General features: G+C 38.5%; 2 protein-coding genes across 2 annotated transcripts; both read right to left on the bottom strand.

The window, feature by feature from the left end:
* Positions 1 to 1,123: 1,123 nt before the first annotated feature.
* LOC117614025 (receptor protein-tyrosine kinase CEPR1) lies at positions 1,124 to 4,868 on the bottom strand. The gene is made up of 2 exons (XM_034342695.1): positions 2,152 to 4,868; positions 1,124 to 1,773 (listed from the first exon to the last, which is right to left on the bottom strand). Exons 1-2 carry the CDS (start codon positions 4,661 to 4,663, stop codon positions 1,382 to 1,384), a joined length of 2,904 nt encoding a protein of 967 aa, XP_034198586.1. The 5' UTR covers positions 4,664 to 4,868; the 3' UTR covers positions 1,124 to 1,381.
* Positions 4,869 to 11,495: 6,627 nt separating this feature from the next.
* On the bottom strand, positions 11,496 to 14,996 carry LOC117628725 (receptor-like protein kinase 7). The gene is made up of 2 exons (XM_034361236.1): positions 12,322 to 14,996; positions 11,496 to 12,228 (listed from the first exon to the last, which is right to left on the bottom strand). The coding sequence occupies exons 1-2, from the start codon at positions 14,945 to 14,947 to the stop codon at positions 11,831 to 11,833; spliced, it is 3,024 nt and encodes a 1,007-aa protein (XP_034217127.1). The 5' UTR covers positions 14,948 to 14,996; the 3' UTR covers positions 11,496 to 11,830.
* Positions 14,997 to 15,248: the final 252 nt, after the last annotated feature.

Here is a 15,248-nt window from a genome sequence, read left to right as displayed (position 1 = left end):
CTCCACCATGCCAAAAGAAATATTTGTCTCCATGAATCTTATTCTGCTAAGAGGACCCCGCACACCACTCACAAAGTTGGACACAGAAAGACCTTGCAAGTGTGTGCTTTGCTCACACGGTTGCATTGAAAACACATGCACATGTTGCCATGAATCATGATATATTTATATGCTTGTCACAACTTGTCTTTCCCAAATGACTCTAGTGTGCACCAAATGGCCGACCGATTTTCTATCTCAATGTTTCTATGACATGACTCAACTATTATGAGACTCTTCATTTATTGTATAAGATATGTGTATTTGGATTTTTTTACAGTTCGAATTCGTAATTTAGTGTCGACGTTTTGTGACAGTTAAATTGACAGGTTCATCTTTCTCTATTATAACATAGATTAATCATAATTCATTAGATTGTGTTCCTATTTAGCGCAAGTTGGTACTGGAGTTGTATCCTTGGTCTTTTAAAGGAAAATGATATCTGATAAATTTTGGGTTGAACGTGATGTTGTCTATAACATGATATAGCTAATCTATAGAGCAGCAGAAAACTAGCTAGTGATAGAATATTTAGATGAAATGAACTTGGGAGATATGGAATAATCCCAAGTCACACTTAGAATACCTTTAATCATTAAAGATTTTTCCACCTTTTGAGTGGAGGTTTTATGGCTCACTATCTATGGTGAAACAAGCTTGGTGCTTTAAGATGCACAAACCTCCTCCTCCAACAAAAATCAATAAAATTCATGTAGAAAAACAAAACAAGGAAACAACAGGTAAATAAAAAAAAAAAAAAAAGATTTACTGCTTTCTCCTCTGTCACAGATGCTCAGCTATCGATCAAATTATCTATCTAATGGATGGCTAACTCAAGTGGCCCCTCCACACAAGAATCATGTATGCCTCTTTACCTTTAAATTCAGAATCAGGAACCTACTTTTTCATGCATAAAGAAGGCTCTCACAATTCATAAGCTTCCACTCCTCACTAATATATGTGCCTTTTCCCCCCCACTCTAATAGGAAAAGAGCAAAAAAGATAAAGAAGAAAAAACAAAATGAACAAAAGCTAGGGAATGATTTCATTTGTTGGTCTGAGATATGGATGCTGAGCTTTACCGTAAAGCAGTTATAGTGACTAAATTCCTCAAATCCTTACAAGAGCAAAAATACAAAATACAAAACAAGGGAAAAAGAAAGAAGATAAAGAGAGTGAGATAAAGAATCTACAAGCCACCCTCATGAAAACTAAGACAGTAATTAGTTATCTTTATGACCAGTCCCCTGATAAGTTTGAGAGGGACCATAGTTATCTGATCATATACTATAATATATTACTTAACCTGGGACTTGGGACCCAAGCAAACTCTTCATGCAGATCATAAATCATATGGGCTCTTGATTTTTGTCACATTTGATGATTCTTTAGTCTTTGAGGACTTGCATGAATCAAATCTGCAAGGGTCTGCTTCAATCAACAACTGAACTACCTCCTTCATGGTTGGGCGCAGAGAAGGAGCCTTGTAGGTACATCGAACGGCAATGCGAAGAACTTGGATCATCTCCTCCTTGAATGACTCTGATAATCGCTTGTCTAGAACCTCCATGGCTCCTTCTTTAGTGTCCACTTTGTTTGAAACCCAGTATATGATGTTCTTGTTCTCTCCAAACTCTGCCTCCACTGGCTTCTTCCCAGTTATCAGTTCCATTAAGACTACCCCAAAACTGTAGACATCGCACTTGGTTGTTGCTTTGGATGAATATGCATATTCTGTCACAGACATCAATTAAATTTAGTGAAACATTCTATGTAATCCATCTAAAACTGATTTGGAGAAATGAGTAAATTAAGCCAAAAGGCTAAGTGACACTATAATAGGACACTGTTGATTTTAGGAACTACTTTTTTGTTTTTTGTTTTTCAGATTGCCTTGTGTCAAAACACAGCTTACTAAAAGTAAATCAAGATATCATGGATATAGTACTTTCTTAGCTTTTAAAAAGCAACAACTTAGAGCAGCCATAAAAAGTTGGCTACAGAAAACTTACCAAAACCAAAATTTAATGCAGATAGTAAGATATAAAAGCGTTTATTATATCATAAAAATTGTCATGTAACTGTGAATGTAAGTTGGGGCAGAAAAATTACCTGGAGCTAAGTAACCATATGTCCCAGCAATAACAGTGGTTGTGGAATCTTTCCCTCCTCTTGCTTGTAAAACCTTGGCTATGCCAAAATCTGCAACCTTGGGTTGGTAATTGACATCAAGCAGGATATTTGTAGACTTAATATCTCTGTGAATAATTGGAGGCATCAGATCATGGTGGAGGTATGCCAAACCCTGCGCAATCCCAAGCGCAATCTGGTGGCGGGTAGGCCAATCCAAATGGATCCAACCTTTGTGAAGGGCATCCCAAAGGTTACCGTTTGGCATATACTCATAAACCAAAAGGTTGCAGTCCAAACTTGAGAAGTAGCAGTACAGTTTGACAATGTTTTTGTGCCTTATACTTCCCAGAGTCTCGACCTCAGTTTTCAACTCCTTGTTTATAAACAACTGATCTTCTGCAGAATCTTTTGCTTTCCTACTCCACAGCCTCTTCACTGCAATCACATCACCACTGCTCAACTCAATCTTGTATACTGTCCCAGATCCTCCATGGCCTACTATGTTCTTATCAACCATGGCTTCAATGACCTCACGGTGGTCGAAGCTGATTCGATGAAAGCTCTTTACATCATATGAGAAGAATGATGAGGACAAGGTTTCATCATGTTCCACCTCTGCTCTTTCTTTTCCAAACCGGCGCTTTAGAAACAGCAGAGCTCCAATGAGGATGATGACTATTGAAACTGTAACTACCCAGAAAGAATTTAGTTTCTTTTTGGTGAAAGATTGTGGACATGTGGGGAACTTATTTTGATCTGATGAATTAGCATAGACTGAAACACAGAGACCTGGGTTCCCCGAAAAGCTTTCCACCAACCCTCCTTTAATCAATGAAAGAGGAATTGGACCAGAAAGCTTATTGTTTGAGAAGTTGATAGAGTTTGGTAACAACTCACTGAGACTGTCTGGGATATTTCCTGTCAAGAGGTTGTTGGAGAGATCAAGAACATTGAGAGATTTTAGTGAAGAAAACGAATCCGGAATGGAAGAGTTGAGCTTGTTGCCTTGCAACATCAGTAAATTTAGCTTCTTTAAATTGCCAATTTCAGAAGGAATTGGACCAGAAATAAGATTATTACTGAGATCAATCTTCACTAGACTGATTGCTCCAGAGATTCCAGGGGGTAGAGCACCTGAAATTCTGTTGCTCTGTATAAACAGTTCTGACAAATTTCTAGCCCTTCCAATTGTATCAGCAATCTGACCACTCAAATTGTTGTAACCCAAATCAAAGATTGAAACATGGGGAAGACTAAGAAGTCGTGCAGGTATTGGACCCTCCAAACTATTATCGCTAAGTCGAAATCGAAGAAGAGACTGGCATTCTGAATAACTCTTTGGTATCTCTCCAGAAAACTTATTCTCCAGCATTAGAAAGTAGAGCAACTTACCTCCCTTGCAAACCTCTGTTGGCAATGGACCAGAAAGACGGTTCTCTGACAAGTCTAGGACAATCATAGGCGACAACTTCCCCAGATTTCTTGGAACTTCACCGGTCAAAGAATTGTCGTAAAGTGATAACATGCTCAGTGTTTTCGAGTCTGCAATCGCACTTGGGATTTCACCTGAAAGGGTGTTGTTGTAGAGTTGCAGAACTTCGAGCTTGGGAAGGCGACAAATAGATTCTGGGATCTTTCCAGTCAACATATTGACGGACATGTCCATGTCTATGAGCTCTGTGAGATTTCCAAGCTCCTCAGGAATAGTTCCACCAAATTGGTTGTAGTAAAGCTCTAATTGTTTCAAATTCTTGAGCAAACCAATCTCTGCTGGAATTTGACCCCCCAGGAAATTTCCACTCAATTCAAGATCAACAAGAGAAGTCATGTTTCCTATTGATGCTGGGATCTTTCCTTGCACCATGCATGTTGTCAAGACCATAGATTTTAGCTTTGTCAGCCTTTGAATATCCTCTGGTAGTTGCCATAAGTTGAAAGCTCCATTCTCATTGAAGTTGAGCACCTCAAGGTTGGTAAGATTGAAAACTGACATGGGGAATTTGCCTTTGAACAAGTTGTAAGACAGGTCAAGTATCCTTAGAAATTTCAACCGTGAAAAATCTGGAAGCGTTTGGCTGAGGAACAAGTGATCCATGCTAAGCTCTTCCAGGACGGAGCAGTTGGTGATGCTATCCAGAAAGTCACCCTGGAGATTGTTACGACCAAGACGAATAACGCGCAACTCCGGCAGGTAAGAGCAGATGTCTGCAGGAAAGTGGCCGGAGAGTGACCTACCGGAGATATCCATCTTGACAACATACCCTTCATTGTTGCAGGTGACACCAGAGAAGTTACAGTAAGGTTTTCCTCCTGTGATATCCCAATCGGACAAGGAATTGCCTGAATTATCTGAAAGAGACTTTATCATGAGCACAAAAAACTGAGACTGGTTAGTGTTGGTGGTGCTGATCATGGCTTGGGAAGAATGAAAAACCAAGTATATTATAAGGGACAGAGAAAGGCAGTAGGTGAGATGATTAGGAGAAGCCATATTTGAAGAGATCAAAGATGGACAGAGGAAAAAGAGAGAGAAGGAAATAACGGGTAGTTAAAAAACTGGTAGTAATTGTGGCAGGGAAGGAGGAGAGGAAGAGAAGAAGTATATAAATGTGATGATTGAGGGGATCATTGGGTGCAGCAAAAACAAGCAGCCTTGATGATGAAAAAGGAGGGTTTGTGCAGTAGAACAGAGTACTGATGTGAGAGAGAGAGAGAGAGAGAGAGAGAGAGAGAGAGAGAGAGAGAGAGATGTCATATCTTTGCATAAAGAGGCTTTATGTTTATACTCCACTAGATGTACGTAGTAGGAGAATAACATCAGTGCCAAGTACTTTATACTGATAGCCACATGACAAAACTAAAAGAAAATTGTATTTGTCTCCATGAATCTTATTCTTCGAAGAGGAACCCCCCAATACCACTCACAAAGTTAGATACAGACACACCTGATCGATTATGATATTTATAAAAAATTTCTGTAGCTGTGACTGCTGGGGCACCAATTAAATTTATGTATTTTTGTATAACCAAAATACCGATCACAGAGTACGCGTAACGTGTTGGAAAAATAGGGTCTAATTGCTATACAAGTAGAAAAATCAGAAATACTAAATGCAATTAGAGTATCTTCTGCTAGAGAGTAGAGGGCATATGCAACTTATGAATTTCGATACAAATGCATTTGCAGACATGTTTTCTCTTCTGTTAGGGTTTATCTTCAGCTGAGAAAACATGTCTGCAGAAACTTTTCCACTGTATGGCCATGTGTTTTTCATTTTTTGTTATTTTTCTTGTGTTGCTTTTTTTGTCATGGTTCTTAAATTTATCCACGAGCTACATTTTAACCCCTCAACCCAATTTTTAGTTCTCGTAATCCTTCAATTCGACCATGTGTCCCATGTTTAGTTTTTTCTGTCACTTACGTCAATTTTTGTGTGGATCTTAGGAGTAAATTAGGAATCTCACCGTATAACAATATATCACTCTAGTTGTGCTGCTCACTTCTTAGAGTTATATTGTGAAGAACTTAGGTGTATAGAATGGCCATTGAATCAAAGTACTAGTCATCTCCATAATTGAATGGAATTGAGTCTCTTGTATAAAAACATGTGCTGATGGACAATTTAGTACTTGGGAGTTTGGAGTATATATTGTTACAGAATATATTATATATCTTATGGGAATAATTCTTTTAAAAAAATATTTACACTAAAATATGTTGATATTCAAAAAACTTCAGAATGAAGCTAGTCAAATTAAAAAAGTATCTACTAATTATATCTAATGCAGTCCATAAGTGCTAATAACACTAATTTACTGTTTAAGCATCACCTAGTCTGCCTCTGCTAGTTGGTTTTCAGCATATTTGGTATTTTGGGTGCTCTTCTGCTGTATTGTGCTTCCCTACAGTTTGCAGAAGATTTTAGAATTTATAAGCCTATTGGGTGGTAGTTTTTTTGTAGTCCTCTTGTAAACCAGTGTTGTTTTGTAAACTTGATTTACTCTCCAATTGGTTGAGAGAGATAATTTTTATCCAACAGTCTTTTCTCAACATGTGGCTTAGTAATGACGGCAATGAAACAGTTGTTGGAAGATAAGAAGAAGAACAAAAGCAGCATATAATGGCAAACAAACCTTTTTCAGGTGACCATTTAGGCCAATCGAAATCTAAATGGTGGCATATTCTACATGTTTTCAAGGGGTGAAGAATTTTACTTGCGAATTTGTTTATGATCAGTATCCTAGTTTTGGAGCTTTTGGTTTAGTGGCAAAGAAGAGTACAATAATCCCTAAAATTCCTAATTGGATGGAGGTGGATAAGTTGGGAATCATATCCATTATAAAATAATTGTGTTATGGGGAATGTTAAATTTCAGAGAGATGGGCCACACATGGAGCCAGGTTCATATCGGAGTTAATCATCTGGGTATGTGTATTCATAGGTTAAAGTTTGAGTCGGAGTCGATCGGGTCGATGACCATACCCAATCAAGGTGTGGCCGGTCTGGGTCTAGGTTGGAGTCCTGCTACTAGCAACATCGAAATGATCTCCAACTTAACCACCTACAAAGCCCAGTATGTGTGGAGTTTTATCACAAAAGATCTCGATATTATAAATTGTAATTTATTTACTCAAGTTTTCGGGACTTTATATTCTCTAATATGAAATTCACACCAAAAAAGTATATAAGGGCAGCATTGTAGTTTGTTTTACAAGATCCACATAGGATCATTCATTGCTGAGACTTCTGTTACTGCTTTATTTTACTTCCTTGATCTATAAAGAGGAAAATTTTACACTAATATCACCTGGGTTATAGCTTACGTGCAATTTGAAATAAATTAGTCAATTTTTTTTTACTTCAATTAAAATTTTATTACAATGTGTCACTTATAGTAGAACTCTATTTATTTTGTCGTCCAAAAATTTGACGTGACCCATTTTGAAAGTCTTTTGACTACATATTAGAGAAAGCAAATCTCTTCCAAAGGACTCTAATATGAACATGACCTCATTAGTTGCCCTATTCATTTTGTAAGCATAACATGATTCCACTCGCACAAAACAAACCAAAACTTTAAAAAAAATCACCTCCCTTCTAAGGCACATGTTGCCTAAATTGGGTGCTGCCATGGCCCCTTTACCATGACTAGATGACCATTATCACGATGAATTTTTAATAAACTTAAAATACAGGAAAACAAATTATGAAATGGTAATGTCGATTGTTGGCTTACTTTTGTATCCACTTACAAAATGGTAAACATCCAAAAGCAATACAAACCATTTGATTTGTAACACACTTCAGCACTCATTTTATGAAATCTTAAATGTGGTTCCCTTCAGAAACTAGAGAGGTTATTTTGGTGGTTACAGAAAATCACCATAATTGCGGATTATCCATCTAATCTTTACTAAGAACACAAAAAGCTTTTAGCTAGTTGTCAATGAGACACCAATGCTATGTCTATCAAGAACTTCGCAACAGTCAAGTCGAAGAAAAGAATTTCAAAGAGTTTAAATATATGAAGACGAAAGTAGGGTTATGTGCAGTAATAGGGACATATGTAGGCCTGAATTGATTCTCATATTTCTTTCTTCAAAATATGATCTTACCAAACTAAAATCTCACCACTTCACTTAATTATTTGGATAACCCTCAATGGGTCACTAAGAAAAAAGCCCAATAGGCCTCTCCAACAACCCTTATGAATCATTGAGGGAATCTCTTGTTGGATTGGATAGGAGGATCATTAGAGTGCTCAATGATGAAGCGCAAAGCAAAGATACTTAGATACCCCCACTCTTGAAAAGCCATAGAAGTTTGGAATTTCACCAAATCTTAGTTGGAAATGCCTTACAAGCTGCTTTTGCTTTTAGAGAGAGACCCACACTTTTCCTTTGGGTGGAGGCTAACATGCGCCTGAATCATGAGCGCAAAATAGCAGGGGCATTGCTGAAAAAACTTTGGAGACATGCGTTGTCTTTTTTGGTGACAAATTGACAAGCACTTCAGATGAGTGATGCCTGCCAGGTGCTCATGTTTGATTGGCTAGATTAATAGAAGCAAGCAATTGATAATCAAAGTTGCAATGAAAGGCCTGCAAATGGCCACACACATTTCATGCTGCGGCAGGCCGCGTCCCACTAGATCAAGTAAAATATTCCTCAAAATCCTTATCTTATAAGATAGAATATAATGTCTGCTTTTGATATAGTCAATACTCTCTCTCTCTCTCTCTCTCTCTCTCTCTCTCTCTTTTGTTGCAATTCAATCGTTTTTTATAGGATGGAATATGAAGCGATATTGATAGGACAGTGCATTTCTATAGTTACTGTAACATGTCAAATTGTGAGAGATTACGTTGAAAATTTTGTCATGGTTCTCATGAAAGTGTGCACATGAAAATAAAAATCCAAAGAGTGGATTCTTGGGGATGAATGGGCTTGCTTCTCACAGAGGCTAATGTTATGGACTAAACTAATAGACCATGCATACATGCACAAAGTTGGAAATGGGCTTGGAGAAGGTTTAGGAGTTCTGTACCAGTACAAACCAGGCTTCTTTTCTTTCTTCTGGTTTTAATGTGTGAGAGTTTTAGTTTCTGGGGTTTGCTTAGTTTTGTGTACCAATCATTTGTTGGTGAATAAAAGTTGGTACTTTGTGGATTTGCCTGGTTATGGGTAAGGCCCTCATCTCCATTTGTGAATGTTTGGAGCTAATTGTTCACTCATATACTGTTGTCTAGCATCTTATATGACATGCACTTCCTTTAGACTGCAGCTCTGTGTTATGACCAATCAACGTGATTGAGGCTTTGGTGATTGACTTATAACAAATGTTGAATATCTATGTCTTATGACATCATATTTTAAGTGTTGTCACTACTTATTTATCTAATATGGATGGCTAATATGCATACTTGTGATGATCTTTCTATAGAATGGAGATTTTTACCCATAAAAGAAGCACCTATCTCTGCCCTCAGTGTATGACCATGGTGCTTGAGCCTCAGCTGATCCTTGTCTACTCTTAACAAATTTAGGCATAATTCATGTTTACAATGACTTCAGTATGTGCTGCAGTGTGTGCTGCAGTCAATGAGGAATAAATCATGTTATTTCAATATTGGTTATTGTTAGCCTTCTCTTCTCTTTTTCTTTTTCTTTTTCTTTTTCTTTTTTCAACTTTTGTATGTCTATTGATTTTCTTTGTTTGCAGGTTTGCTAAAGCTCCATAAGCTGCTCTAATGGATTGGTCTGCATTCACTAAAGGTTTTCTTTTGCTACTTCTAGTTGATGCTAGTGTTCTACCTCAGAAGATCGACCTTGACTGCGCTAATTGGCTTGGACGTAACAATGTACACTGCTCTTCATAATATGCCCATGATTTTCTGCTCCTTCTGCTTTTAGCTACCGATAACTTTTGTCTCCTTCACCAAGTGTGACAAAATGAAGGGGGGTAAAGGAGCAGGGATGAACTTTTGCTTCACGTGTCACAGCTTCGAAATTACTTGGATCAGTAGTCTGCATAATCATAAGACTGGCTGATTCCTGAACCTCAAAAGGGGACACAAAGAACAAGGGACTTCAACTAAGTTTTTTAGTGTGTTTCTTTTCTTTCTTTTTTGCTGACAGTTTCTGTTACTGGTTACCATGAACTTTGCTGAAGAAGTCCCCAACTAAAAGTGATTCAGATTTGCAATTTTGGCTGTGGAAGAATGTACTATTCAGTTTTTTACCTCGATCTTTTGTTCGAGTCATCTACGGCTTTCTTCTTGTTTGGTATGATCTGATTGAAGTTTTGAGGAATTGCTTCTAGTTTCTTTACTCTTCTCCTTGATGTAGTCTGCTAGAACTTCATAAACTTCTTAAACAAGCAGAAAGTAAAATAAGGAATAAAGAAAGAAACGAAACGAATAATAAATGGAACACATCGAAACAGTAAGGGAAGAGAAGAAAAGGAAAAATGGCAAGAACCAACCCAGCAAATACAAAAGGAGTTGAACCCCAACCAAGAAACCAAATTGAATGAACACAAGGAACCAAATAAATTGGAACAAAAACTAAAGAGAAGTAGAAGAGAGGATCATATACAAACCTGGCAACCTGCAAGGGTCTCCAAAAAATAAGAGAAAATAAGTAACAAAATAAAGACAAAGGAACATACCTAAAGCAATCTAGAAGAACACAACACAACAGGGCAAAAACTAAAACTAAACCCTGACAAAACAAGAAAAGGGAAATTAAATTAAGTAAGAGCAAACAGAAACCTAAAAAGTAGCAAAAAAGAAGATAACCAAAAACTAACAGTAAAACCATGACAGAGGTAAAAAAAAAAACACGAACAGAATAGGAAACTAAACTAACACCTCAAAAACAACAGAAGGAAAACGAGCAAACAGCAGGCGAAAAGGAAACCTCGATGATGAAAACAAAGAGACTGACAAGAGAAATAAAGCACAATAAAAAAATAAAAAAAAACTGACTGAGAGCAGAGGAAAGACAAACCTGAACTAAAACAGACAACACAACCACGAATAAGTCAGAATCTTACTAACCAAGAAAAATCTGAAGACAGAAAAGCAAGCAGATCAAGTAAGAGAAAGGAACCTAGTAAAACCTCAAAAAGCATAGAAAACAAGACAAAATAGAAACTGGAACTACAAAACCAGGAAAACGCAGGCATCAAGAGAGGACAAACAAAACAAAAAACCACACCAGAATCAACCAAACGAAAACACTACTGTTAACTAAACCAACCAATGCATCAAAAGGGTAGGAAGCAAAAGAAACAACAAAGCAAATACATATTATGGATCAAGCAACAAAACAACAACTAGAATCAATAAGAACCTGTGAATCTAATGTAGGTTGGGGAACAGGTGATTTGAAAACTGGTCCAACCTGCAGCAGGTTTTGGAAAACAGAAGAGACAACCACCAGAGAGTAACACCTTGGACAGCCACGGAGGCCCCCTCTTCAATCTAAACCTGAAAATAACAACGTTCTCTTAGCCTGGCAATGTGCTACGTTATTACAATTGCGAGAGGCATATTGACAAATCACAGCAGGAAAAAGCCTTGGATATGTTTGCGCTTCTTCTGTCAGTGTACCGTCGGAATCCATGTGTTCCTCTGAAGCATTCAAACAACTAATCACCTCTTGAGCATCCATTTCTAAAATGAGAGACCCATAAACCATCTGAGAAGCCACTTACCAACCTCAAAAAGCAAATATTCCAATTGAATTTTCCTTTTCCGTGTCTCTTTCTATTGTTTGGTTATTTTGCGTACCAAAAAATTGTTCCAATTACCCAAAAATTAACAATAATAAGAGAAACTAAAATAAACAGTAGATCTCCTTTCAATGAAACTCAACCCCTGAAGGGAGCTAAGGACTAACTAGTAGATATATTCTACATAGGGTACAAAATGGAGCCCTGCCCGCAACTATTTTACATCGACAAACTTACAAACATATATATATATATATATATATATATATATGTAATATAATGATCTGCAGGCTCTGGCTTAAATGTTACAAGCAATCTCAGATTTCATATATTACACAATAATTCCATGTTAAGCTTTAGGTTACGTGGAGATAATCGAGGTGCTTCGACCGATTTTCGAAGCCTGATTCTTGATTAATTTCACTTCTCTGTACCCTTCAGTGCTTCCATTTTCTTATTATAAGCAGTGCCATCTTTGCTGATAACAATTCCCATCAATTTAAATGTCTCATGAGCCTCCTCTAGCATTTGAACCACACTTCTCATGGAAGGCCTTAGCTCAGGAAGCCTAGCTGTGCATAGAATTGCAATTCTCAACACCTTGATAGCCTCTTCCTTGTAGGCCTCTGGAAGATATGAGTCCACCATACTTAATATGCTCTCTCTACTCTTGAGCATGCTGCATACCCAGCTCACTATGTCCTTGTTCTCCCCAAACTCTGGCTCAATCGGCTTTTTCCCTGTCACTAGCTCCATTAACACCACTCCGAAGCTATACACATCACTCTTCTCATTCACTTTGTAGGTGTATCCATATTCTGCGTAATTAACAATTACATTAGCATAATAAAATAAAATAAAAAACTCAAAATTACAGAATTAAAATAAAATGAGAGAATTTCATTAATTACCAGGAGCAATGTAGCCATGTGTTCCAGCAACCACATGGGTCGAGTCCTTGCCTGCACTAGCCTGAACAATCTTGGCAAGCCCAAAATCAGCAATCCTAGGCTTCAAAAACTCATCTAATAAAATGTTACTAGACTTGACATCTCTGTGCATCACCAGCCTCTCCAAGCCATGATGCAGATACTCCAACCCTTTGGCTGCTCCCACTGCTATCTCATACCTTGTCTCCCAATCAAGCTTCATCTTTTGGCACATATGAAGCCGATCCCACAAGCTTCCATTTGGCATGTACTCATACACCAACAAGCTTGAGTCCTCACTTGTAATGCTGCAATACAGCTTCACCACGTTCACATGCCTAATTGAGCTCAAGGTCTCCACCTCAGCATCAAATTCTTTTGACTTTCCACCACGTTTAGCGAGCATTGGAGTTGTGCTCTTCAACTTTTTCTTGCCACTTGGATCGGTGTTCCATATGTGTTTTACAGCGAGTTCCTTACCATTAGCAAGTACAACTCTGTAAACATTTCCGGAACCCCCTTTTCCAATTAGATTCTCTTGCGTAATGGAATCAAGAATCTCACCCTCAGTGAAGCTCAACACATGGAATGACTTTAGGTCCCAAGATTCTTCCTTTAATGAACGGTCGTCATCCTTTTCGCTCTTCTTTAAGAACAAGAAGCATGTGAGGGACACGAGCAAGATTGCTGAGCCTACTGAGAAGCAAATAATCAATGTGCGGACATCCTTGGACATGCCCGAACTAGATGAACACCGCGGGAAGGAGTTGATGTTCATGCTGCAGAGACCCGGGTTACCAGAAAAGCTACCGTTGTAGGCTGCAATCGACAGAGTGTCTGGTATGGCACCGGTGAGTCTGTTCTGGGATAGATCAAGAATGCTCAACCTTAAAGATGCTAAGCTTTCTGGGATTTGACCAGAAAGTTGGTTTTGTGATAAATTCAGAGAGTTCAAGGTTGGAAGAGAGCCTAAAGATGATGGGAGGTTTCCAGAAAGCAAGTTGTTGGCTATGTTCAAGTCACTCAGGAAAAGACAGCTTCCTAAAGATTTTGGTATTGAAGAAGAGAACATGTTGTTCTGCAAGTACAGAGTACCCAGATGCTTCATATCTCCAATAGTCCCCGGAATTTTACCCGAAAACCGATTGTTATTCAAAACAATGGACACCAAAGATGTTGCTTCGGAAATCTCATCTGGCAATTCTCCAGATAATCGATTGTAACTGACGAACAACTGTGCAAGCATCTTAGCGCTTTTGATATCAGAAGTAATCATACCTTCAAACTGATTCGAAGTAAGGTCAATGATTTCCGCATTCGGCAAACCCCAAATCCCAGCAGGAACAACACCAGAGAGCGAGTTGTTATTGACTCTGAACCTCTTCAACGTCGAACACTTGGCGTAATTTTGAGGAATTTCGCCTGTGAACTTGTTCTGAAGGAATAAAAGGCCCCTCATCGTCCCCATCTTGCACATATCAGGAGGAATAGTACCCGTCAAGAAATTCTCAGAAACATCAATGAAGTCAACTTTAGACCAGGAGCCCAGTTTCTGAGGCAAAGTACCTGTCAGCTTGTTTGTGTACAAAGACAGGTTCACAAGCTTCTTGAACTCGCCGAACTCAGCTGGCACTTCTCCAGATAAGCCGTTATTATACAGTTGCAAAGAAACTATGTTCTTCAAGAATCCCACCTCTGACAAATCACCTTCGAGTAAGTTCTCCGAGGCATCAAAATTCTCGAGGTTTATGAGGTTTCTTAGCCCGAAAGGAAGCGTTCCGTTCAATTGGTTGCGGTATAGCTCCAGCTGCCAGAGCTTGGTGAGCTTGCCAATCTCGGACGGAATTTCTCCCACCATGTTGTTATCAGATAACTCCAAGTTGATGAGCTCTGTGAGGTTTCCGATACTCTTCGGAATTGATCCTCGGAGGCTACAATTTGCCAAGTAAAGCCAGGTGAGATTCTTGAGGTTGAAGATTTCGCTTGGGAAGGAGCTTTGATCAAAAGTGTTGTCTCCCAAGCTCAACCGAATCAGACCCGTCATGTTGTTCAATGATATCCATGGAAAAGTACCCGAAATTCCGCTGTGGTTCAGATGAAGATGTTGTAATTCGGACAAGGATGATATCTCAGGGAACGATCCTGTGAACAAATTGTTTCCCAAATCCAAGTACTTCAATTTTGTGCAGTTGTTCAAGTCCTCCTTGATCGTGCCATTCAAAGAGTTGAATCCCAAAGCTAGTTTTTCCAAGGCTTGGAGCTGGCATATTTCGTCCAGCGCAAGAAACCCAGAAAGGTTCTTATTCGAAAGCTCGATTTCTCGAACTGAATTCTTTTCATTGCAGGCAATTCCGCTGAAACTGCACGGGGGATTGGAGGAGTTCCATGTGCTGAATATGCTGCTGTTGGTGTTTGAGTTTTGGAATGTGGATTTGAGTTTCAAGAGAATTTGAAGCTCGTCCACAGCGGCGGCTTTTGTGATGGAGAAAAGGCAGAGGACAAAGAGGAGGTAGAGGCGGAGATGGTTTTCCCGGTTTGTCAATGACGACATGTCTTGGGGTTGACGGGAGGATAGACTTTTGGGAATGGAGCTTCGAAGAGGGAACATTTGAAGTGCGACTCTGAAGAGTGTGCCATTTTAAACTATAATGTTGAACTTGAGTGCTCATAATTATTGCCCACTTGTCGATTGTGTTTCAATGTATGATGTTTTTTTAACATGAGACCAAATTAAGATTTTACATTTTACTTATTATTTCTAGGAACCTTCTAAATTGGAAATTCTAAAATTTATAAAACTCACACACTACCATACAAACAAAGGATAAGATTATAAAATCGAAGCTCTTTCAATCTGTAGGTTCAAAGAAATTTCGAATTAATTTTGAGTTCGAAACTAAAGAATGCGA

The sequence above is a fragment of the Prunus dulcis genome, chromosome 1 (assembly GCF_902201215.1).
Source record: "Prunus dulcis chromosome 1, ALMONDv2, whole genome shotgun sequence".
Taxonomy (NCBI): domain Eukaryota; kingdom Viridiplantae; phylum Streptophyta; class Magnoliopsida; order Rosales; family Rosaceae; genus Prunus; species Prunus dulcis.
The sequence above is the reverse complement of the archived record's forward strand: the minus strand, read 5'-3'. Positions and strand labels throughout refer to the sequence as shown.